Raw genomic sequence first — 23,941 nt, 5'->3', positions numbered from 1 at the left:
TATTCGCTCTCAATTACGCCGAAAATAAGGCATGTATACAGGTTGATTAAATTAGAGACCAAAGCCGTGACCGCCTTGTTATGAATGAAGGGCACTGAGACATATGGTAGATACAGCAGAGCAAGATGATTCTTCCGCATAAATGGAATTTCGTATCCACAGACGTTGGTATGAACGAGTGCGCTTCGGGCTTCGAGAGCGATAGTCGGTTTTCAGTCGGAAAACATATTGTCACTGAGACAACTGGAATGAACAATTAACGTTAACCGATATAGGAAGATACATATCCATAGTACCTACATATACATGAGCTCATGGTTCCATGTGTTGACTGAAGCTCCACTTCCCTATTATCCGTGGAGCAACTCCCACACATCGATCTTTTTATAAACCTTGATTCCCCTTTCAATCTTCAACATTCCAATCCTTTTACTATTAGTTCATCATAGAATATTAGGAGTAGTTTAAAATCGTACTGTACTGAACTTATATTCTTTCAAATTATATAGTATATAGAATACTTAGACTGAGTACTAGAGCTAAATCCTTATAAATATATATAAAATAAAAACACTCTAATACACCTGTAAGAAATTTATAAGACTGATTGAATTTTTGATAAGTTTTGTATAGGATTCTTTCCTAAATAGGCAGGTTATAGGCCCATAGGCTTTTTAGGGGCCTATAGCCCCAGGCCTAAAACTGAGGCCTACGGGCCGCTTGTTGTGGGCTGCGGGCCCCTATAGAAGCCCGGCCCGGGCTTTGGCAAGGTCTAGCGATACCCCTGATTCTCGAGGCCAATTCATGGGCGAATCCCCTTTCATGGGCGAATCCCCTTTCATGGGCGAATCCCCTTTCAGCCGCTTGCATATCAATATCCATCTGAGCACTGGTGTATTTAAAGATCCCACAAGTATTCAGGATTCTTGATCTCTTCAAGAATCAGTCTGTGTGTCAACTGTCCAATCTGATCTCTACCGTCCAATATCCTTGCCTATCACAGGTCTCTAGCCTGACAACTTAGTAACCATTACAGCTTACTTTAGCAGAAGACCACTAGGAAGATAAATCCCTAGCTACTGCCTAAAGTAAGTTGGTCTAGATTATTCTAAGACCTAAAGGTACTGAAGTAGGAACATAAGTCTTAAAAGCTTCTGACAAACTAGAGGCCTAAGGCAAAATACCTATAGAATAAATATGATAAACTATTTCTATAAAGATAGGTATTGATTCTAGCTTTATCAAGTTCCAAGGGAAAAAAAAGGACAAGGTAAGATCTCTATAGCTATATAACTTTCCAGCTAAGCTAGAATTAGTTGTCTTTCAGTGACGTCTCTGGTAAAGAGAGCAGTAGGAACGCGAGGCAACATCGCGTAACAATTGGCTGAAGTACACGGTCAAATTTGCGTAATGGCAGACCAGGTCGCTACAGTCCACCAGGCACTTTACTATAGAGCACACGGACGAAAAGCGTGGAATGGTCAACCATTCCCGGGAGAATACTACAGTAGCTAGGAATAGGGTACTGTATATGGAGGGGGAATATAAGCTCCTGCAGGTCTTGCGTAAAGCCTGGCTATGTGGATACGCAGTCCTGGACGTTCTGGAAATATATAAATAGTACTCAGTACTTCATACTACTAGGACAAGTCAAACTAAACTAGTATCAATTAGTAAATAAATACTATAGCATTAGGGACTCACGCTCACAGTCAGTCTAAGACCGAGTAATATGGTTTTCTAGTCTAGAAACTATGACCCCTGAAAATCTGGTTTAGTAAGACATACCTACTATACAAGAAACAAAAATAATACATCGTATTTCAGCAATGGTAATAAAAGTAGTACCCTAAAAACCCTACTCAATGCAGATCTCACCCCGGTCGTATGCCATCAAAAGATGACGCTCAACTTCAGCCGTACCAGGATTCCCCTTCGACGGCTTGGAAAACGGGGAAAGTAAAGGCAGTCGTCAACGGGCCATTAGAGAACGAATCGCCCCAGTCGGGAGCGTCTAGACCCCAGGATACGCGAACGGCTGCATCGCAACGGAAAAGCGAATGCATAGGAAAATAGGAGCGGTGGGGCCATACTGAGGCGGAAACCCTAAAAGCGAATGCATAGCATTCTCCTCACCCCCGTGGGATAGGGATCATTGTTTCCCTTTTTCTTTTCAGCCCCAAAACCCGGGCGATCGTGTCAACCCCTTATTTGCGTGCAGGTCAGTTCACAATCTGTAACCTGGAAGCTCCAACAATAATTTCACCGGAGAATTTATCTACATTTTCAACATCATGAATATTGGCACGGCGGCTGTAGTCTTGCAAGTCGCTGACGGTGGATCGAAGGTATCTATCGCTCTTTACGGAACGACTCAGACCATCAAGAACGCACCGGCAAAAAAGTTCGCTTCCTTACTCATAGCCTAGCGTAGCATTTTCCAATATGGCGATTCACTCCACGGAATTTATTAATATTACCTGTCATTGCTTGATTTAAAAAAACTGTCTAGTAGTATAGCATTATAATTTAAAGCCCTAATCTTTATTCAGCAGTGTGATTATATGAAGAAATTACTGGAACTCCCTCACCCCAGTCGGCATCGCCGAAGCAATAGATGTTTGGTCCTTTCCATAAGTTATTTTAAAATCTGTAACCATCGTAATCCTACTTTTCGCAACATCTTCCTGACTTCTCGGTGTCAACATCTCGAAGCCCTTTACCGGATTATCCTGAGAAATTTCATCATGGGCATCGTGCAAATTGCGCTGGGAGCTGCTCGCAAGTGGAGTCCGGCGCGGTGCGCTACGACTGTATGGATCTGTGTGGTGCTGCGAAAAGAAGAGGTTTGGGAAGAACATTTGCAACGGGTGCTTGAACACAGGCAGGCAAGTGCAAATGATTCCGGTATTGGCTTCAATCACGCTCCAAATAGTTGCGGGAATTGGTCCACCTGTGTCTATCAGTTTGTGGCTTGGGAAGAGGAAGGCCTTCTAGGTAGTGATCGTACTGGTGGAATCTTTGTCGGCGGCGGAACTGACAAGTGTAGTGGTTCGGATAATGGTGGTTACGCAGACACTGTATAGTAAATGCCTTTGTGAGTCCGATAATTTAAAAGGATAAATACTTGTAAGTAGGGGACTTACAATGTGCCCATTGCGAAGATAACCAACAATCCGATCTTCTTCGCCTTTGGTAATCGCAGCTGCCTGATTGGTTTAACTGGAAGTGTGAGAATTATCAAGTCGAAGATAATGTTGATCACCGAGTATGACATCCACATTGCCTCGTTGTCTAAGCATTTTGGGCTTTTGATCCCTTTGTCCCAGAACGAAGCTATCGGTTTGCATTGAAATATGGTGACAAGGACGTAGGCGAGACCCCACGATGTGACGACGCCGATCCCGATGAAACAGATGCGGCGGAAGGTTGGCATTGTGAAGATACGAAGGTAGAGGCAGAAGAAAGAGACTTTGTTAACGGTGATGACGATTTTATACACGACTTGTGCACCGAAAAACCATTTCAATGCTCTTATTTGTTCGGCGTGGCTGAGGTCCGAAGCATGCTTACCATAACCATTGTGAACGGCTGGAGATAATGCAATGTTAGTTGAGAGTCCGATGTATAGAGGTTGTCTAGTGTCTAATTGACCGATCATACCTGAGCACTCAGTGATGGTGAGCAAAACCGAACATATTAGAGATGTGAGAATCGTCCAGTCATCCCAGCCCAATCGACCACGGTGAAAACGAATGGCCAATCTTAACAGGACGAATATTCCTGCCAGAATGACCATCAGTACGCTACAAAGCCATAGCGGAAAGCCCCGATTTGGCGTGTCGGGGGTGGCCAGTCCGATTTCATAGGACATGACAGTCCAACTTGAAGATTGACGATGCACAATTGCTGCCGAAATGCACTGGCCGGAAGCTTTGATATATTTAACTGGGTGTGGTGCAAGGAAGGGGACGTAATATTGGAAGACCCATTTGGTATGCTCTGCAGAAACTCAAGTTGTTCTGCTGAGGTTCGATACAACCTTAGCCCTGCCCATTTCTGAACAGCCTAGGGGGAAAGTCGGCGCAGACATATTAAATACTACATAATTTCTATGTTATTACATAAGATCGCATAGTCCGTCGGGGCTCCAGCATTGAAGGATCTAGATTACAATACTAAATTCGGCCCCACTGCAAACCCACATTTGATATGGCCTGTTCAATAGTTACATTATTTGACGCCGGAGCGCGGAATCCCCGGCAGAAGAACTTCAAGTTCTCTTCTTCTTTCCAGTATTTTTATGCAATCACTAAACATGGTTACACCATATTACATTGAGTATCATGGTTCTGAAGGTCTTTATTTTCTATTTTTAGTACATACCCTCCTGCCAGGGGGCCGTAAACATTCGGGGGCCATAAACATTGGCGAAAAATGCAACGTGGAGCCAGACATATCCGGGTGGGGCCGCTGTGTAACTTGCAATCAAGATCCTTTCACTACGGAGCAGACGCCAATTCCGGCCTTGGACCAATGAATTCCGATCAAAGTGGAGGAAGTCATACCCCGCTTTGAATCCTTTGAATACAATTGCTTCCAAAAGCCACCAGGTTACAGCAAGACGACCAGCTTTGATCTCTCCGCCAAGCCACCGTCGACGAACATGCATATCATGGCGTTCGCGGTGGACTCGAAACCCTGTTCAAATAAAATAGCGATCGGCAACCCGTTTGCCGGCCGGAACAACTGTGGTGGAATAAACAGCAGCCCGCTTCTCCCTGTTTCAGGCGGGACGTGAGGTGAATTCCGCATAAGCGCCGTTATAACCTGTCAGTGTCTCCGGAAGGGGTTCTTTCTGGGCTTCTGCAGCGCGTCAAAACCCAACAATGGTGCAATTCTGGAAGCCAATTGGCTCAGTCGCTTTACTAGCGACATGTCTCCCTGCTGTTTGGTCTCAGAGGTGCTCTGATCATCCTGACAAGCACATTGGGGCCACGGTCAAGACAACAAGCGGCTCAATCGCCGGTCACGCTGCTCAGCGCAAGCTTGGAGTCTCTGAATATTTGGGCATTCCCTATGCTGCCGCGCCTGTGGGAGACCTTCGATTTGCCGCCCCGGTGGCCTACGAATCCAATGGCGCTATAATCCGAGCAGATTCCTATGTACGTGATCAGATCATCAACTAACATTTGCTGCAATGTGACTGACCGATACCAAATCCAGAGCCTGTATGTACAATATTGAGCCCCTATCAGAGGGTTCAGAATCTAATTGGTGCATAGGGACTGCCCTGCGAATAGCGCACAACCTCCGGACTACCCTGGATTTACCCCACAGGCCAAGCAGATCATGAGGGATTTCACGACCGGTAACGAGCAGGACGAGGATTGTTTGTATATGAACATCTGGACAAGACCTACCGTGTCGGACCGCAAGCCAGTCTTGATGTTCATCCACGGTGGACGTGAGTTTCCACAGTTTTCTCCCCGAGGGGTATATTCCTAACATAGTATTCAGGTTTCACGATTGGCGGTGCCCACAGTGCATACTATGATGGACAAGGATTAGCCGACCATCAAGATGTGGTCGTCGTGACTTTCAAGTTCGTTTATAAATTTCCAGTCATTGATTCACTCACACTTTCTAACCTATACCAGCTATCGACTCAACATCTTCGGCTTTTCCGGAGCACCGGGTCTTCCTCAAAATGTGGCCCTTCTCGATCAGCGCATGGCTGTTGAATGGGTGCACCAGAATATTGCTGGTTTTGGTGGAGATCCTGATCGTATCACCATATTTGGTCAGTCCGCAGGCGGTGCTTCGGTCGACTACTACTCCTACGCCTGGAAGGCCAAGCCCCTTGTTGCTGGCCTGATCTCTCACTTCCGGAACAGCTCTGAGCTTCGTGCCCAATACTCCCAGCCAGACTGCCAGCTATTTTTACCACGTCGCAGAGACTCTGGACTGTGGTAACGCTGACAGCGAATCTAACGAAGTTGTTAAGTGCTTGCGCAAAAAATCGTGGGAAGAAGTAGTGAAGGCTACTGCTAAGGTACCATTCGCGCCGTCGCCTGCTCTTCCCCAGCCTGTCTTCCACCCGACTGTCGACAACATCACTGTTTTCAGCGACTACCCAAGCCGATCTCGCAGTGGCGAGTTCGCTTCCATCGTGAGTCTTCACACAGATCCGTAAATGGATGCTCCCAACTCACCCCTCCCAGCCTTATCTGGCAAATAGCAATGACTACGAGCCCGGATTCTACCATATCAGTGCGTTCGCCAATAATATTTCCCTGAGTGATTCTGCATGGGACAGATTCAATCTAGCAGGATTCACTTGCGCAAGCAAGAATGCAGTGGAAGATCGCATGGCCTATGCCGTTCCCGCCTGGCAATCTCGCTATTTCGGTGACTGGGACAGTCAGCGCCTTTACTCTGGCAGCGGGGCCTATCACGGAAGTGATATTCCCATGCTTTTTGGAAGTGGCGAAGAGGTGACTGGAATCCCGAACAGCGAGGCACAAGACGAGTACTCTCGGTACATGGGTGCTGTCTGGGTGGCTTTCGCCAGTGACCCCCGCCACGGATTGGAGAACATTGGCTGGCCTGCATTTGATCCGTCCAGTAAGAATTATTTGCGAAAAGTATGTGCTTTGATCTGATTATCTGACCTTTTACAGAACCAAAGAGAACTCTTGTCGGCCTGGGATACAAGAATGGAACCCTTGCGAATTTCCTGGACCCAGCTGAGTTCGAGAAGGGATGTGCTGCTTTGCATGGAAGTAGCCTTCCTGGCAAGGGTGGATTTTAAAATCCAGTTCGACGGTGGAATCTATCTTTGGAAATATGAGACGCATGTATAAATATTATGTACCTTGAAATGTATATAGGCAACGAATATCGCTTCATGGTTTCATAATCTCCCAGTGAGCTCGCACCGGGTGACAGTCTCACCAGACTGTTGGGACAATGGATTCATACCCTCTTGTGGTGTTCTGTGTTAATCCCCAATGGGGAGACTAAAAGTGAATCCGCTATGGTTGTGCGGTCCGACCTGGTGCGGTTGTGCGGGGCACGACCACGACCATACCGAAATTTGCGTGATGGTTGCCGAATCCATTGAGGCTGAATTGGCGGATATCGCTGTGAGGGAATACTAACCCACATTGGCTTCAGTTAAATAGGATTTGGGGTTTTTTTTTTGAGAAAATAAAATAAATTCGAGCTAGCAGGTAGGTGGTTTCAAACAATCAACCTTGTCGTAACGGAAAGAAGTGGGGCTATGCATCTGTGGTCTTGACTTAGGAGGCTTCAACATCAACCCACCCCAAGCATCACAACACGATATAGCAATAATCAACAAACCACCATTGAAAAATGACTTTTTGGAAAAATGAATTGGAAGAAATTACCCAGTTAAATACTTCTACCCAGAAGAAAACGAAAAAAAAAAGCCAAAAAAAATGATTGTACCCCGAGTTCGACTCCGTCACTGCCAGTCCGAACTTGTGCACCCACCCACCCCTCTGTGACCTCAGCTGTATAACCCAGAGATAGTAATGCATAGCCAGTAGTCCAAATTCCCCTCCAGATTCAGGCCGGCAGTGGGAGCTAATTACTGTACCACCTATGAGGCGTTGGCAGAAAGAGAAGTATTTACCCTCTTAACCTCGCTCCTGCCCTAGTATTAACATCTATACAGTAGAAGCCATATATTTTCCCCTCTATATTTCCCATCAGTAAAGATAGAGCCCAATATAGCCACTGTAATACTTAACTGCAGAGGTTACCTACTGACCTCAACAACATCAACATTATCTAAAGAGAGAGCTCTTACATTCAACACCATCAAACACAATAAAAAATATAATCAGAAGCTCCATCACATCCTCTATTATAACCTTTATCATTATCTCAGTTTATAGTATATTACCAGTCCTTTTACATCTCTGTCTATGTGCTTCGCAGCCCAATACTCTTCAAGGGTATACTCTCCATACAGCTGTACGCCATCAGCCACAATAAGATTAAAGTAGAATATTGATTCATAATTTCCGACAACCTCGCATTACAATTCTCTCCTAGTGCATAGATATCCTGGGCACAAATTTATCCAATACCTCATTTATATTCACAGCAGAAGAGAATATCTCGTACATAAATCTTTTTTATATTATCTTAAACAGAATTTATAGATTAGCAGTATTGAATTACTATACTACAATATAGTAAAACTAAGGAAAAAATATTATACCTTAGAAAAAGCTATATTACCAGATGTTATACCTATCTATCCTAAAAGACCTACTTTAGTCTACCTAACTATATAGTAGTAAAAAGCTATAATAAACTAGGGTTATTACTATTTATATATGCCTAATATAGCTAATATCTACCAGGCACCTATATTTATATATACCAAGTTATTTAATCTTCCCCCTACTTCTTCTTTAAGCTATTACTTTCGTCAAAACGCTACTACTTTATTACTTCATCTACTACGCTATTTATTCGTTGATCTGTGAGTATCTGGGCATCCTCATATTCCTCCGAACACTCAGTGAACTTTGAACTTGATACGACGCCTTTCCGAGACATAACACCCATTTTTATCATCTCCCGTGGAAATCGGGCGATACGATACTTACTGCCTTCGCACACTGTCCTTGTAGGTTCCTGTAGGTTCTGTGTAATCTCTCGAGCGGCGTATAATATACGATATCCCCAGAGCCGTGTCTAGACGCTAAAACTAACATTTGGGCGAATAATAATTGAGTTTAACATTGAAAGAATGTAGGTTTCTATTTGTGGGTTGAAATCCGAGTTGTTTAACAGGGGTAAGCTAGGTTGGTCTTACCAGGGGATAAACACATTGAATTTACTATTCCAAATGACAAGTAAAGAAAGAAGTGAATAACCGAAGCCATTGTCATCATTTTAATAACAGACTAACTTAAATTGAAATAATTATTAATTTTAGTCTTGAGTGCATTAAACTTGTTGTAGTTGTTGAGATAGTGACAGTTTATCGCATTTGATATGATGTTCCGGGCTGCGTAGCTCGCCTGTGGGTACGTTTATGATCGGCTATATAGTTATAATAGACCTGCAACGCAAAACAAACATGTGTACAGCTCATGACGGGACATAATAGGGCGCAGTTTGCCAGAACCGACAGCGCGCATTGTTCATCGGAGCCTGCACCTCCTGGATGGTATTCTTATCAAGATTCATAAGCAGACCCTGCTTGCTATACATCTTGAACGCCGGCGCCAAGTGGGAATTGGGCACGCCATGCTGAACAAAGCTTGCGAAAAAGTCCTGCATGGCCAACGCCACTGTGACATTAGCAATCGAGGATAAAGAGGAACTTTCAGAAGAGGCACTAGACGACCCATTGTTGTAGAACGTGTACGGGACATCCTGGCCATGCAGTGCGGGTGGGATACTGAATTGATACGAATACGTCTGATTCAAGAACGCACGGTTGATGTAGTCGATGTTACATTGAAAGATGAGATCGGAGATAGCCAGTGCGGTGCGCTGCACTGAGTCGGTATACCCGTAGGAGCCGTTATACACCGCCGGGTAGAGAACGTCCGTGATGAATTCTGATACGTTCTTCGGGGTGTTCGGCGATAGTTTCGATAACTGAGACATCAGGCCGCTACTGTTCAGGCTATCCGGGGAGGTAAATATGAGTCCTTCATCGGCGTTGTGACCAACCATCATGTTGATATTGTGGTCAAAGTCACCGCTAAGTAAGAGCTGGCCTGGCAAAGCAGGAACAAATTTCCCGTCTACAGTAGGGCCGTATGTGAACTGTCCCCACTCGGATTTGGTTGATACTTGGTAAGCATTGGCGGCAATCAACCTAGCTGATGGTAGCTTGCGGGCTTCTTCAATGGTGCTGACGTTCAAGATCCCTAGGAACTGCTGAAGCGTACTCTCTTGCTGCCCCTCGCTGATGACTGGTACCCAGCCGGGGCTCTGCACGATGGCCTGTCTGAATGGGGATGGCCCTCGGGTGCCTCCGTACGCTGTGATTTGGTGAAGTATGGATCCGCCTCCAGCTGATTCTCCCATGACCGTGACTCGGGTCGCATCGCCACCAAATAGGTGTATGTTCTTGTAGACCCAGTTAAGGGCGAAGCGCTGGTCGTGTAATGCTGCATTGGCAGTGCCATTAGACTTGATATTATCACCACCAAGCCAGCCAAATGCGCCCAGCTAGAATAGGTAAGCTTCGGGCAACCGCGAGAAAACATTATTCAACTCACCCGGTAGTTCAAGGCAACATATACGATTCCATCACCTGAGAGCATGCTCCGCCGGATCAACCCAGTGGGATCCGAGCTACTCTTTTCGCCCGCCACATATCCTCCACCATAGATCCATACCACTACGGGCGCCAGGCCTTTCCCCAAATGCGAGGCTTTCCTCTTCATTGTGCGATCAAAGACCTTCTTCGGAACGACTACATCGAGGAAAAGGCAGTCCTCGGTGGTACGTGGGTCTTGGGCGGCTGGTTCGTACGAATAGGACGAGATGTTGGTGGAGAGTGTGAAAGTCTTGTTGTACAAGTAACTTAACAGGAAAGTTTGCTCGATGGTCTCCCACATTGGTATTGATTGAGGACAGATCCTGCCAACAGATCCATTCTGGATTTGATCTCGGTTCCACGCTGGGAGCACAGGTTCCCGAAATCTCAAGTCACCAGTCGGAGGAGCGGCGTAGCGGATATTGCTGAAATTATAGAGGCCGTGGGAACTCTGTGATCCCAGTCAGATATGTATCAAAAGGAAAAAGAGAAAAGAAATCAATCTTACATTAAACGAAATAGCCTTGTGGCGCTCATAGCCCAAGTCAACCACCGGCAAAGAAGCAGCCAAACAAGCTGAAACCAGCGACAGCAACGGCAAACTAGCAACCATCTTACCAGAGAAAGATGTACAAAGACTGAAAAGCAAGAAACAAACCTCTCACTCGTTCTCCAGCGTCGGGTCTTATATTAAAACCGAGCGGGAGTGAGTTCAGGCACACCGTCAGCTTGCTTCGGCTACACTCAGTCTTCATTGTAAAGGCTACACAGGCACCGAGGCTGAGCAGAGCCAAATAGACCGAGCGAGGTTCGGCGAACTCACGCTAATAGCACAATGTGAGGACTACTACTATAAAAAGAAGTGGTCAATTATTGGCGTATGAGCATGGGGCTAGGCCGATGATGTCAAAGGCAGAGATCCGAATGATCCAACGGGTCTTGTTTCGAGGGCTCGCTTGCATCGGGGCTTGGTGGCTAGGAGAGTTAAAGAACGCTGTCCAACGAAATCGATGAACGAGAGGAAGCCTACGCCGAATTGAGGATCAACTCCGAACTTGGGGACATGGTTGGGCACGGACTGCGGGGTACATCCTTGGCCTAAGACTGCTACTGTCGAGGCAAAAATACCACCGTACTGAGGCCAATCTGTGTGTGCGCACCTTTTGGTCTAATGGCACATTTTGACACATTTTTCTGTCGCGACAGCTACTGTACGAAGTATAGAGTGAGACGGCGCATCAGAGGCTGATTCCGTCCTTCCGTCACGTGACCTGATCCTGCATCCCTTTCCTAGGAACGATTAGCTCTTGGTGATCCGGAAATTATGCCAAGTATTTGCTGGATACAGAGGGACTGGATGGATGATGGATGTGATGTGTGCTATGGAGGAGGAACTAGAGGGCTATATACTAACACATGTATGTTGACGGGATGACTCAGCCCCGGAGCCTGAGCCCTCAGATCTCAACAGAATACCGTTACATATAACCCTGATCCAACTTATCCCCTCTAGATTCTCCTTCCCTTCCCTTTATAGGAAGAATCAACTACAAACGCCTTATTGGTAAAATTTCCCCTCCTCTGGTTTCCCAACAACGTCCGCAGTAAAGCTGCAATGTCCTATCGGACCACTCATCGAAACAGCCCCCCATTTCACCGGTAAAAGACTTTGAAGGTCTACTGAGAAGGATGAGATCTTTAGTTTCGGAGATTCTCGTACAGTCGTTCTCGAAATCGCCTTGACCGGTACACACTCACACTCTCTCTTCTAACCCCACCGCCAAGACCTTAGTGTAGATCCGTCATTGCCCTAGCCACACTTAGTTGAGGGACGTTGTAAAATGCATTTGGTACGATACGGTATCTAGCGAAGTACTGTAATGATACAGTCGGCTCAGAGAATCCCGTCCACTTCCATGGAAACCCCAGGGTGAATCTTTCTCAGTCAAAGAGAGCCAGCTAGGCCTATTGTTGATCTGCTGCCCCCCCTCCTCCCCCCAAAGGAGCCCCCGACTTTCCTCTCAGGACACCTGGCATGTATCCTCTTTGCCAGTTGTCACTCCTGTGAGGTGTCTTTTTGGTTTAGGAATCATTCATTCAAACGACTGATTTTATCGGCAGAAACCTGTCACCGACAGGTTCTGTTGTTTGCGGGCCAACAACAGCCTTTTCGGCAGCCGATGGCGTAGGCCTCAAACTAATGATCACTAACCATAGGTCTGTCGCTACAGTTGGGCCATGAAAATAAGGCCCAGTCCGTTCATTAGCTATGATGATTACGATTTTGAACAAAGTGAACCGTTTGACCTATGGAACGATGCATCGCAATATTCACCAATACCTGGCAACTTCGATCGTTCTCCGGCCTCTCCTTCTAATACAAGCTGTACGAAAATCGACGCTGCCTCCCTATTAATTACGTCTCTCAGCAACAAACTGCTGCGCAAACGAATAGCCTTCTCTTGCTCCAATTTGGTCACTAGGAGGAAGGTCTGGCGTATGATAAGGATCCACCAGCCTGTATTCACTAACCTGATTGAGTGGAAGGTCACTCTCAATAACAGAACGGTGGCGAAAGATACAGAACAAGATTTGGCTCTAGCCCCTCGCTTTTATTGGCGACTCTTTTTTCAGCCGAAGCTAAAGGAGCTACTTACTCGAAAGTACCCACAGCGGAAACTCGGATCGGATGACACCTCTGTTGTCATATCGGCCACGCGGTAGAGAAGCTTGTCCCTGAGATTTGAAGGGATGGGCATTGATTGGTCCGCGATAGAGAAACAGCTCTTGGATTGTGGAGATCTTTTTCTTGCTGGCAAGAAACTGAGACTTGTTATCTTATTCAACTATATAGAGAACTCCTAAGGTTTAACTGCCAGTCGCCATACAACTAATAAACGTGGAACTTTATCTGCGACTTAGCATATGCTTGAAGAGCGAGAACAACAGCTCCGCGCCGAGGAAGAAGTTACTGGCGAACCTCCCGCCTGGAAAACGATATACACTTTAATGCGCTGTCCTGGATCTTGTGATCTAGGCCCGCACTGCTGTCAGGATCCATATTGGAAAAAGCACTATAAGCTTTACCAGGATTAGCTGGAGAATCTAGTCAGGTACGTGCAAAGTGGTGGACTTTTACAGTCACATGAAGATGCGCCAGGCATGATTCGGGAACAAATATAAAGGGCGGAGAGGCAACGGCTTGAATGGCCGAGGCCTTATAGTCGCACTACATCCGTATCAAGCTGCCCTCCCATCAGTTTCACAAACGTCCTTTCGGCCCAGACCCTACAGGCAGCCGGGTCATCTACGTCCTCGTGTCCAGACAACGCCGCTATTTCCTCAACAGAACTCCCTGACCTTCATATTTCTCACCTTCTCGATGTTGCCGTGAGGGAATATAGCGCCTGGCAGCAATCACGTTTAAGTGAAGAGGCATTGAAAGCTGATGTGAGAAAGGCATGCGGGGTAGCCTTGGATGATGGGCTAGACCTGGTGGGGATTGATGAGGACAAAAATCCAGAGTACTTCACGGAGATGTGCGGCCTTAAGTACGGCTGAGCGGACGGGAAGCCCTGTTCTCGCCCTATAGTCGTATGTACTGAGAGCAGATGAGATGGAGTTATATCGACCAAATAAATGGATATTCAATAGCAACGAAATTCTTAGCTTAAAGAATGCAAGGTACCACAAAAGCCATCTTCAGCGAATATTGAAGATCGCAGATCCGCCTCATATTTCACCTTTCAGTGCCCCGAAATCAGTCTCTTGGCAATATTCGCTGAACGAAGTCATTTTCAGACCAAACTATGAAAGATGTCAATGATCGCTCAGAGTGACAACAACATAACTAGCAGGATACAAATACCTTCTCTGGTCCCACAACGGCAGGGTCACTACCTTCGTACCCAAATTCATGGGAAAATAGTACGTTGTGAGCGAATTCGTGACCAAGACCTCCGGGGAGCAATTCGCAGAATTTGTCGTAGGAAAGCTCTTCATAGCCACCAGACTTGAAGCCTTGAGCTTCGCAAAAGATTCGAAGATAATCAGACCACGACAAGTATTCCCCAACAGCAAACAAGTTGGTATTAGGCTCGGACTCAGCAACTGCCTTGACGCAAGGACCGAAATCTTTGCGAACGTGTCCGAACGGGATGCCCTTGTTGCTGGGGCCAATTCCTGCCATTCTCCAGCTTCCATCGACTGCCTGTGAAACAAGTCAATACCTCCAAATATGCCAGGGAGTGCGATTCAGAGAAGCACCAGTCGTAACGAGTCATTTCTTTATACCTTTTGCGGTGTTGTAGGAAGTCCCCATGCCCAAGGGAGCTGGAAATAAATCGGCGACTGAATCTGCGAGAGTTTTCCAGCCAGGGCCGGGATGCTCTGTGCATAGATAGCAGCGTCTGCTTTGGAGTCCATGTGATATAGCTCAGCGAACTTGCCGTTGCTGGAATTCTTAGCATGGGCCATTGAGCTGAAGATATATCGGGTGAGGTTAGGAACAGTGGCCACGGCATCGGCAATATTCTTTCCCTGCTGGAGCTCAACATCGTAGCAATATTCCACGAGGGTTTGGCTGGGCTTCTTCTTTTTGAGGCTTTCTGGATCCTTGAAAATTGTCCAGAAGTCGGTAACGCCGAAGATGATGTCGGCTCCCACGAAGGCTTGTTTCAAGGACTCCACATCGTCCAGATTACCCTTGACCATCTCAACCCCTTTCGTTTCCCATATCTTTGCACTATCGGAGACAACGTTGCGCGTCACACCGCGGATCTTCCAACCTGGACTCGAAAGGTACGCGTCGGCAACAGAGCTTCCCTGCAGCTTCGGTGTCAGTCAAGCTGGAAATTGAGCCTCGAACCAATGAGGTATATCCAAAGATCAACATTCGAAACTCACTTGCACACCGGTAATGCCGAGAATAACGATAAGGCGCGACATCGTGGAGCAAAAGGATTTTTGTTCCGAAGTGCGAGAGCGATTATGAGTGAATCTGACGGAGATGATGAAGATGATGAAGATGACGAAGTGAATTTAACGAAAAGAAATGATCCAATTTTGTTTTGTTTGGTGCAGTGGTCTTGTGATCGGTGCGATGGAGACCCCAAGCTCTCACCAAGGCTATCTTATATACTCCCAGCTCTCAGGTGCTTGAGGCTGAACAATGCGTGATTCAACATTCCTACGCTGTAGCAATATTATATTCTTGATTCATAATCAGTCTGTTCATACCCGGTCACTTGATAAGAATAGAATGATCTAGATCAATTATCCACGGAAAAACCTCGCGAATATCGATACTGTATCACTTGACTCTTGATCAATCGGAGGCGCTTATCCCCTTCCGGCATGTGGAGCCAGAGAAGAACCCGCCCAATTTGGCAAGTCTGAACTCCAAAATGCGCTAAGCTTTTAACCAAAGGGGGACCGACATCCGAATACGGTTAGGCTGAACTACTCACTGGTTTCCTAATCAGGAACTTAGGCTCACATTGCTTGCATCCCCATCAACAAATACCCCATCGTGAGCCAATTTACATCAGCCTTCTCGTTGCCTGGATTATCGCAAGGGTCTGGCTGAGTCTCTGAAATTGCGCCATTTCTGACTTCGGCTTTCAAATTAATCATACGGAATTTGGCTTACCAGATCCTGGGCATGGATGTGTAGCCAATTGATAATATAAATATGTGGATTTCCCTTCTGATAAAATCACTCACCACACTCATTATATCACCAAAAACCCACCAACTCTTTATCCCTCCGTTTTATCTCATCTCGTACCTTGGCCGCCAAAGGCCTGACTATCAAGATGTCCCTAAACAAAGAACTTTCGACTGTCTATGAGCAGTTTCTTGAAACCGCCCCGAAGGAAGTGTCCTCCGTCATCAACGACGCGGTTAACAACTTCAAAAGTGTCTACGACCCTGCTAGAGCAATCCAGCCGGGGAGCGCCTTTCCACAATTTCAGTTGACCGATGCGACCGGTAACAAAGTGTCACTGAACGATCTCCTTGCCAAAGGCGCCATCCTGGTATCTTTCTACAGGGGTGAGTGGTGTCCGTTCTGCAACCTCGAACTGCGTGCGATTCAAGCCCATTTGGACGAGTTCCACCAGAAAGGCGTTACGTTCGTTGCTGTGTCTCCGGAGCTACCTGACCAATCTTTGTCCACGTCCGAGAAATTATCGCTGAAGTTCCCTGTGCTCTCCGACGTTGGCAATCAGCTGGCGAGGCAGCTCGGTCTGTTGTTCGCTCAGCCAGACTCTATGCGAACTGTTTTCGACAAGTTTGGTGTGGATTGGAAGCAGCGGTACGGCAATGATGACCTGGAGGTTCCTGTACCTGCAACGTTCCTTGTCGATCAAAAGGGAATCGTTCGCAATACCTTTGTGAATCCTGAATACCGATACCGTTTGGAACCTGACACTGCTCTCCAGTGGATTGACCAGATTTGATATTGGAATTTGATGCGAAGTGTCTTCATGCTCGGTTTGCGACCTGTTTTTGGCATGGAAATGTCTGCGGCGGAGTGATATATTGGGATGGTTCTCGTTAATTTGGTGTCGAGATCCTGGCAATCTGGCGGAGCGTCGAGCCATAGCGCTTTGTTAACCTCAAGAAGAAGAGCAAATGTCGCACTTTGTATTCAATTGTTGTTAGCCTCACGTCGTCTAGAATAACCATATTCGTTGACTCTTCGTATATTGCTCTGTAGAGAAGTTGCCTGGTGGCTGACGCGAGCGTTGATTCTCGTGCCATGACTAATCCTGGCGGATTTACAATATCTCCTATCGCCGAGAATCCTCCGACAACACTGAATGTCAGTCAGCACGCGACTTTGATAGCTCATTCGGACCGGCCGCTTGATCTTGTCACTGCAGGTGCATATGGATAACTTAGAAGTGGAACGCCGGTGTCACCGAGACACCGATATTGGATGCCCACATCACCACCCGTCCTCAGCAAGGACAACAAATGATAGCAAGAAAGCTGACAGGCGTCAAACATTCGCCAGCTCAAGATCTCAAGTTTATAAATCTATCTCATCCAGATGACTTGAATCGACAGCATAAGGTACGAACGGAGATCCGTCGTCACGTTATGAAGGATATCGGCCAACGACGCAGACGCCCACGACCCAAAGAAAGCTCTTGGCGAGCCACTCGAACATCCTCTTCAGAGTCAAGTGACTATGAAATTTCTCAACATCACGGCACAAATATAAGCAGCATTTCACCCAGCTACAACCTAACTATGGTTGCTCAGTTCCCTATTGAGGCTGATACTCGCACCCTCGAACTTATGCACTTCCGTAAGCGTTCCTAGCTTCCGCAGTCGTTCTGGCTCACCAAATCCACCAACACTAACTCTGAATTAGTCGTAACAGCTCCAGGCTATCAGCCACTCAAGACCATTTGGATTGAGATAGCACTATGCGACTCTGGGGCATTCCATGTGACTCTCGGCAACGCAGCTCATGCTTTAAATCAGATTAGTGGCAATGACAGAGTGAAATGTTCGGAGGCTTTGAGTCACTTTGGGGTTTCAACAAGGAAATTAAGACACCGCCTTAACAACTCCACGGAGAGTACCAGCAAAGGGGTCATCGCCAACATATTGGCGCATATCTGTCTCGCTGTATGTGCTACTTTATCGATGGTGAGCTCCTGACTGACTCTTTTGATAGATAAGAAGCTATGATTGGGATAGTTGGAGTATGCACATGGATGGCTTGGGTCTCATAGCGAAAGCTCGTGGTGGATTCGCCGATCTCGGAGATCAGATGACCCTTCTAATACTGCTGTGAGTGCTTTGAAATTTGACATTCCTTGGGAACCACTTCTTATCAATCCTGATTAATCTTCGCAAAGGTACGACTTAGCTGGCTCTATGGTCTTTGACTCGAATCCGCGATTTGAGCTTCCACGACAACTTGTTGGCATATCCCATAGATCTGCGAGACAACCCGCCCCCCAGGTTACAAGCCTTACTTATCCAGCCCATGTCCCCTGTATTCCTTCCAGCTGGTCAAGCATTGATTATGGTCTCCTCAATTGCGGATGTCATCAACATGAACAGCCGCAGTGCATCATTTTGGAAGAAAGATGTCGATGCAATCCGGTTGATCGGCCCCTGCATTCACTTTTTACTTTCAATGCCAAGACTCCCAAGTGATTTCATGAATATGTCTGACTCAGAAGATCTTGTCGCGAGAGAAGTGGTTCGGCTTGCCTGTCTTTTGCTCATGTCGAAACTAAAAAAAATCATTTGCGTTTCCTCCAAGCGAGCAAGAATCACTACATACTAGGCTTGCTAAGTTCTTCACTCAGCATGTCGAGATACTTGGGAAAAAATATTTTGAGCTGAAAGTTTGGGCTCTTGTCACTCTTGCCTTACTGCGATACCATGACGGCAAAGATGTCTATGTCCAGGAGATGAAAAGGGAAATGCTTGCAATGAACAAACTGACTCCACCTGAAGTCATTGAGATTGCAAGAGATATTATCTGGATCGATGTCTTGATGTCGCCATTTTCAGAAGATCTCGCGGTAGACCTGAATCCCTTTGTTTCACCCCAAAGGACCTACTGAGCTAATTTCGGCATATCCATAAATCCTTGGCAGAAGGACCAGAAATGTAAAGTTGTTTGCATGCCTCTATTTTCAAAATTGTTCCTTTTCAATCTCTGCGGACTGCGGTCCAAGAGCCAAGAAAAGCAGGAAACTCACCAAAAAAAAGGGTCGATAAGATTGGAGCAAAAACTTTAGACGAAAGTAAAAGATAGGCTTAAAAACAAGCATAAAATCACAGAAAATTCAAATACATACAACAGCAGGGATTCGCATGTGGTCACCTACCATACTACTTGACATCCAGTTCATGGGCGACATTCATACACCTCAACCGCCTCATGCGAATGTAGATATCTCTGTTGAGCAGGATCAGTGGATAAAATTGAATGACGAGAAGGTTCTCTGGCTTCCTGTTGGGTCTCGGTCCTCCTGTTTCAAGGTCTATGGTAACACACTTGCCATAGGACATGTATTAGGACGGGTTTCCTTTATCGGGTTTTGTATATAGATGCAATTCATTTCGATTCCATCTCCCTCCTCTATTTTCTTATCTCTTCTCAAAAGAAGCGTCTGGGAGAAGATGGGAATTTATACAGCTCTATACTACACAAGCAATATCATAAAGCTCTAGTTATCTGATAGATTGTCTAGGAACCAAGTGCGTGGCGCCCTCCACGCATGATTTGCAGACCCACTGCGGAATTCCATGGAAGTCGACGGGATTCTCTGAGACGAGTGTATTATTACTTCGCTAGATACCGTATCGTACCAAGTGCATTTTACAACGTCCCTCAACTAAGTGTGGCTAGGGCAATGACGGATCTACACTAAGGTCTTGGCGGTGGGACTAGAAGAGAGAGTGTGAGTGTGTACCGGTCAAGGCGAATTCGAGAACGACTGTATGATTGGTGAATGGAGCAGAGCTTTCATCTTGTATTAAGTTTGGCCGAAGCTAGGTACCGGAGTTGAGTCGCTGCATTTTGAAACAATTATTGCCGCCATATACTGCCAGCCCTGCCCAGTAGGCCGTTATAGATGGCCAGGTATCTTAGAGTAAAGTAAGACTGTAAAGTCATTTTTTCCACTGAATAAATCATTCCAAGGTCTCAACGAAGTCCGGTTCGCTGATTATCTATAGTATCAGTGATCTCTATTAGAGGTGTATCCGCACTATTAGTTACCAAGATTTACTTTTAAATCTTGAATATTATCATCATCTATACGATTCTACCCAATTGTCTTACAGATTACGTAAATTTATTAGCATTTTACAGTACGCTACAACCATCATTTTACAGTGGCCCTCAACTTACTGCGGCTGACCTAATTTATGATCTGCGCCAAGGCCTTGGCAGCGGGTCCAGAAGAGAGTGATTGAGTGTGCATCGGTCAAGGCGATTTCGAGAATGACTGTACACAAAAACGCAAAGAATAACGTTATCCTGTAAATTTACGTTCATACAGATGTGATAATTACGTAGAGAGAAGAGCCGCGGCTACTGTACGTTGTAAAGTTCTTTAGCTCCATCACCTTAAGAGGCTGTATCGGAAATCCGCTAGCGCCGGAAATTCGCACTTTTGCCCCACCTTGAGCGGGGAAGTATCCACCGATGTGAGGCTCTCTAAGAAATAGTTTTGGAATCTGGCGGACGCAGGCCTCCTAATCATGATAACATTTCTTTTCCATCTCAGGAGTTGTGGTGTTGTGTACACCTGCCACGATTTGCCCATTGGATTCAGAAAAGCTGTAGCAAAGGAAGAAGAAGAAATGGAGAAAAAAAAAGCTACCTAGTCCTGAAGAACTGAGTTAGGACCCAGGAGCATAGCCCATAAGGCACATTATCACAACGCCATTGAGGGCCAAGGATAGCCATGAGCAACGAGGGCTCACTGAAGAACGTGAGAACACGAAACCGAGTCAATTGCCTGCCGAAACCACTGATACCGGTGGACCGCACCTAATGAGTGAAGCCTAGCTCAGCGAACTGCGGGTTCTCGGAGTCTGATGTATCTGTACACCTTTTCTTTATAGCACTATTTCACAAGATATAGTAAATCTTGGCAAGTACAAAGAGCATGATATTGACACAACAAAGCACAACAAGGGCTTTGTTGGCGGTGTAATCGCAACGCAGCTCGTCAGTTTCGAGTACGTTGGTTTGAATTTTGTGTAAGGTTCTCAAATTCACTCACAGAGGGGTTTATCGTCATCACGGTAAATGTTGGCTGCAATGATTGACCCGACCTGGTACGACATGTCATATACTGCAGTCGAAACTGCGCGCCGTCCCACGGATTTCGCATTACGTGATATCCAGCCAACAAGAATGGAGTGAGTTTAGGGTAGCCCATTGATGCCGGTCAATAACGTATAGCGAATCCAAGGGTACCCATCGCCCTTTATGGCAATCAAGCTGATAAAGTAAGGTAGCATCCCGATATTGCTCAACGCAGAAATAAGAAATCGTTCGTTGATCCTCTCAGAGAACCAGCCCAAAGGAACTGTCTGTCGTTTTGTTAATTCATCAACCAGCCAGCGAGAACTGCAACAATCTTACATTGATAGCAAATATTATATAGCTGGGAATCGCCAAGACGTTTGACTCAAAAACTGTGTAGCCAAGGTTGCGGAGTGTCAGGGAGAGATAATTAGCCGTCGGTTGGAATGGAATCCAAACGAAGACGCCCAGCTGTCACGTTTATGTCAGTTCGATGTGTAAACTATAAAGGCTACTTAAGATATAGACGGGAAGTAAATCTTTATCAGTGATAGCCTCCCAAAGGCCCTTCATCGTCACCGCTGTGCGATTATTCAAATCACCTTTGGTGGGATCATCTCGAAGCAGTCTATTAACTAGCACTTTCTCATCTTCCTCTGTCCACCAGCTGTTAGACCGATCGGGTCTTCTAAAAGCCAGGGCAGGTTCAGTGATGGAAGGTGGCATGACGAAGAAGCTGATGGCGCCAACAATAAGTCACAGAAGTCCTTCTAGCAAAAACCTAGCAAATTTTAGCTTTGACTCGAACATGAACATTTATCTATCCTCACAGCCATTGCCATCCTGCCCATCCACAGATTCCTCGCATATTGAGAAAGCCTCCGGCAAGCAAACTCCCATAAGTCTGTGTCAATGGAATGACAGAATAAAAGAAACTCAATCGAATGGGAAGCTCGTTGCCTTTGTAAAAATAGGATAAATAAAGGTCTTAAATTATAGCCGTGTTAAAATTGAGGTAGTTGGTATCGCTTGTGGCAATCATACCATCTCAGGGATAAACCCTCCTTGTGTTATCCCTAGCAAAGCCCGCAAAAGCCAAAAGCTCCATCGGCTTTTCATTCCTGCTTGTATCATGCAGAGCCCACCAAAGAGGACAATGATGGCGAGGGTGTAGCGGAAAGGTCCTATCCTTTTGCTGATAAGGCCTCCTGGAAGCTCAGCCGCGAGAAATGAAACCAAAAAAATGATCTGCCCTGTGTTGTAATCATTGGTATTGATGCTCGGGTCATTTAGGAGGTTGTCAGAAACAGCTCTGTTGATGTTTCGTCTAATCAAATCCATAGAAGAAAACATGATCCAAACCCAAACCATAACACGTCGGTCTAGCTAAGAAAAAGGATTTACTAAAAATCAGAGAGAGTACAAATAGTCAAGCCCATTGGGCCAGTAGAAAATAATGGTGAACAATATTGGGCAAAGGCAACATTAACTTTTCAATACACAAAATGTAAGGTCATGTAGATATGGGCAAGCAGGGAACTGTAAAGGAATGGATTGGGAATATTTAATTACTTTCCTTTTCAAAGATACTTCAGTCCTGGCAGATCATTGGAATGATGGATCAAACCTATGCCTGCCTTCATACTTCACGTTTTCATACACAGACTTCCAGTACTGGGCGCGGATTAAGCTTGAAAAAACGTGTGGCTCCACTGAGCCGTAGTGCTGCCCCGTGATAGGAACTGCTTCCTGAAGAGCCTCATTGTCTGCATTGGACCCGGACTCTTCTACTATAGGAGGGTTTCTCTGCCTCGGTTGAATGCATTTAGATAATTTTGCGAAGATGTGAGTGGGAAAGAATTTGAAAAACAAATTTTGCGGCAATTAGACAAACGTGTTGTTAAATAGATCTTAGTACTGTCACAAATTTTGTTTGGCAATTGCCATTGATTGCGAATATTTCATCATGCTACTAGTGTTGTGGTGTTGTGCTCTGCGATCGACCAGTCTGCTTGTGCAGACTGCCAGTGAGAGTTTTCCATCTTTCACTAGATACGTATTTCTAGATATATATAAGGGTAAAGGCGGCTCTCGGGGCATAGAGACTAAATATAAACTACAAATAAAATTAATCACTTTATAACTACTAATTGCTCAGGTTATCCTAAAGATTTTTTACAATTACAACCTTGGAAATAAACATAAATAAGGTCGAAGGAGCGAGACAAGAGAAATTTATATCTCATTGTAACTCTTTTATTAGTTGCAGTACTAGTATGTACCAAACAATCTATCCAAGGTTAGGCCCTAGTGTAGATTCTGAGTCATTCCTACAGTGCCAGGCGCTTAAAGTCTAATAGAAGATTACTTCTTAGAAGCTTTCTATTTTATCAAGTTTGTCCGAGTCTCAACTTAAACCTCCCCCGTTCGGAAAAAGGTCTATATTGCCCTGTAAACAGCTGAGGGATTTTTGATGGGGTTTAGATGCGGCCAGGGATGGTGCCACGGATCAGAGGTTGCGGGAGCACGCACCATGGGCCAATCAGGTGTCCAACAATTGGAATGGACTACGAGTATCGATACCAATTGACAATAGTGAATGAGGATAGGGCGTCGTTATGGGCTTGGACAATGGCACATGCTATGTTCCAGTATGGAAGAACTGAAACTTTACCTTGTTCCGGACTAGCCTGTCGCCTGCTCCCCAACCCCACCCCGTTTGATTAGCGCTCGGTCTTCCGCACAGTGCTGACAGTTGAGAGTGGAGTACGGAGTACTGTAGCTAACTCTCCCCCCCTCCGATTCATGCAAGTCTCTAC

The 23,941-nt window shown here is 45.8% G+C and overlaps 8 protein-coding genes across 8 annotated transcripts; 4 read left to right on the top strand and 4 right to left on the bottom strand.

Moving 5' to 3' along the window:
• Nucleotides 1-2,747: 2,747 nt before the first annotated feature.
• Nucleotides 2,748-3,086, top strand: N7509_001426 (uncharacterized protein; the record flags this gene model as incomplete). Its single annotated transcript, XM_056626063.1, has 1 exon — nt 2,748-3,086. The coding sequence occupies one exon, from the start codon at nt 2,748-2,750 to the stop codon at nt 3,084-3,086; it is 339 nt and encodes a 112-aa protein (XP_056494645.1).
• A 56-nt stretch (nt 3,087-3,142) lies between these two features.
• On the bottom strand, nt 3,143-3,874 carry N7509_001425 (uncharacterized protein; the record flags this gene model as incomplete). Its single annotated transcript, XM_056626062.1, has 1 exon — nt 3,143-3,874. The coding sequence occupies one exon, from the start codon at nt 3,872-3,874 to the stop codon at nt 3,143-3,145; it is 732 nt and encodes a 243-aa protein (XP_056494644.1).
• Nucleotides 3,875-4,889: 1,015 nt separating this feature from the next.
• N7509_001424 (uncharacterized protein) lies at nt 4,890-6,814 on the top strand (the record flags this gene model as incomplete). Its single annotated transcript, XM_056626061.1, has 8 exons — nt 4,890-5,165; nt 5,227-5,231; nt 5,286-5,467; nt 5,521-5,605; nt 5,661-5,908; nt 5,958-6,172; nt 6,225-6,627; nt 6,684-6,814. The coding sequence occupies 8 exons, from the start codon at nt 4,890-4,892 to the stop codon at nt 6,812-6,814; spliced, it is 1,545 nt and encodes a 514-aa protein (XP_056494643.1).
• Nucleotides 6,815-9,138: 2,324 nt separating this feature from the next.
• N7509_001423 (uncharacterized protein) lies at nt 9,139-10,937 on the bottom strand (the record flags this gene model as incomplete). Its single annotated transcript, XM_056626060.1, has 3 exons — nt 9,139-10,233; nt 10,284-10,775; nt 10,833-10,937. 3 exons carry the CDS (start codon nt 10,935-10,937, stop codon nt 9,139-9,141), a joined length of 1,692 nt encoding a protein of 563 aa, XP_056494642.1.
• Nucleotides 10,938-14,056: 3,119 nt separating this feature from the next.
• On the bottom strand, nt 14,057-15,271 carry N7509_001422 (CAZyme family GH35; the record flags this gene model as incomplete). Its single annotated transcript, XM_056626059.1, has 4 exons — nt 14,057-14,131; nt 14,193-14,534; nt 14,618-15,148; nt 15,230-15,271. 4 exons carry the CDS (start codon nt 15,269-15,271, stop codon nt 14,057-14,059), a joined length of 990 nt encoding a protein of 329 aa, XP_056494641.1.
• Nucleotides 15,272-16,140: 869 nt separating this feature from the next.
• Nucleotides 16,141-16,785, top strand: N7509_001421 (peroxiredoxin-like family protein; the record flags this gene model as incomplete). The annotated part of the gene is made up of 1 exon (XM_056626058.1): nt 16,141-16,785. The coding sequence occupies one exon, from the start codon at nt 16,141-16,143 to the stop codon at nt 16,783-16,785; it is 645 nt and encodes a 214-aa protein (XP_056494640.1).
• A 799-nt stretch (nt 16,786-17,584) lies between these two features.
• On the top strand, nt 17,585-18,921 carry N7509_001420 (uncharacterized protein; the record flags this gene model as incomplete). Its single annotated transcript, XM_056626057.1, has 5 exons — nt 17,585-17,642; nt 17,709-17,968; nt 18,018-18,133; nt 18,308-18,551; nt 18,661-18,921. 5 exons carry the CDS (start codon nt 17,585-17,587, stop codon nt 18,919-18,921), a joined length of 939 nt encoding a protein of 312 aa, XP_056494639.1.
• Nucleotides 18,922-21,241: 2,320 nt separating this feature from the next.
• N7509_001419 (ophD encodes a permease for phthalate transporter) lies at nt 21,242-22,910 on the bottom strand (the record flags this gene model as incomplete). Its single annotated transcript, XM_056626056.1, has 6 exons — nt 21,242-21,409; nt 21,462-21,593; nt 21,651-21,858; nt 21,953-22,026; nt 22,167-22,508; nt 22,785-22,910. Coding segments are annotated over 6 exons (1,050 nt in total), but the record flags the coding sequence as incomplete, so codon positions are not given.
• Nucleotides 22,911-23,941: the final 1,031 nt, after the last annotated feature.

This window comes from Penicillium cosmopolitanum (genome assembly GCF_028827165.1).
Source record: "Penicillium cosmopolitanum strain IBT 29677 chromosome Unknown utg000003l:1.0-3747932.0:1.0-3751027.0, whole genome shotgun sequence".
NCBI classification, from domain to species: Eukaryota; Fungi; Ascomycota; class Eurotiomycetes; order Eurotiales; family Aspergillaceae; genus Penicillium; species Penicillium cosmopolitanum.
The sequence above is the reverse complement of the archived record's forward strand: the minus strand, read 5'-3'. Positions and strand labels throughout refer to the sequence as shown.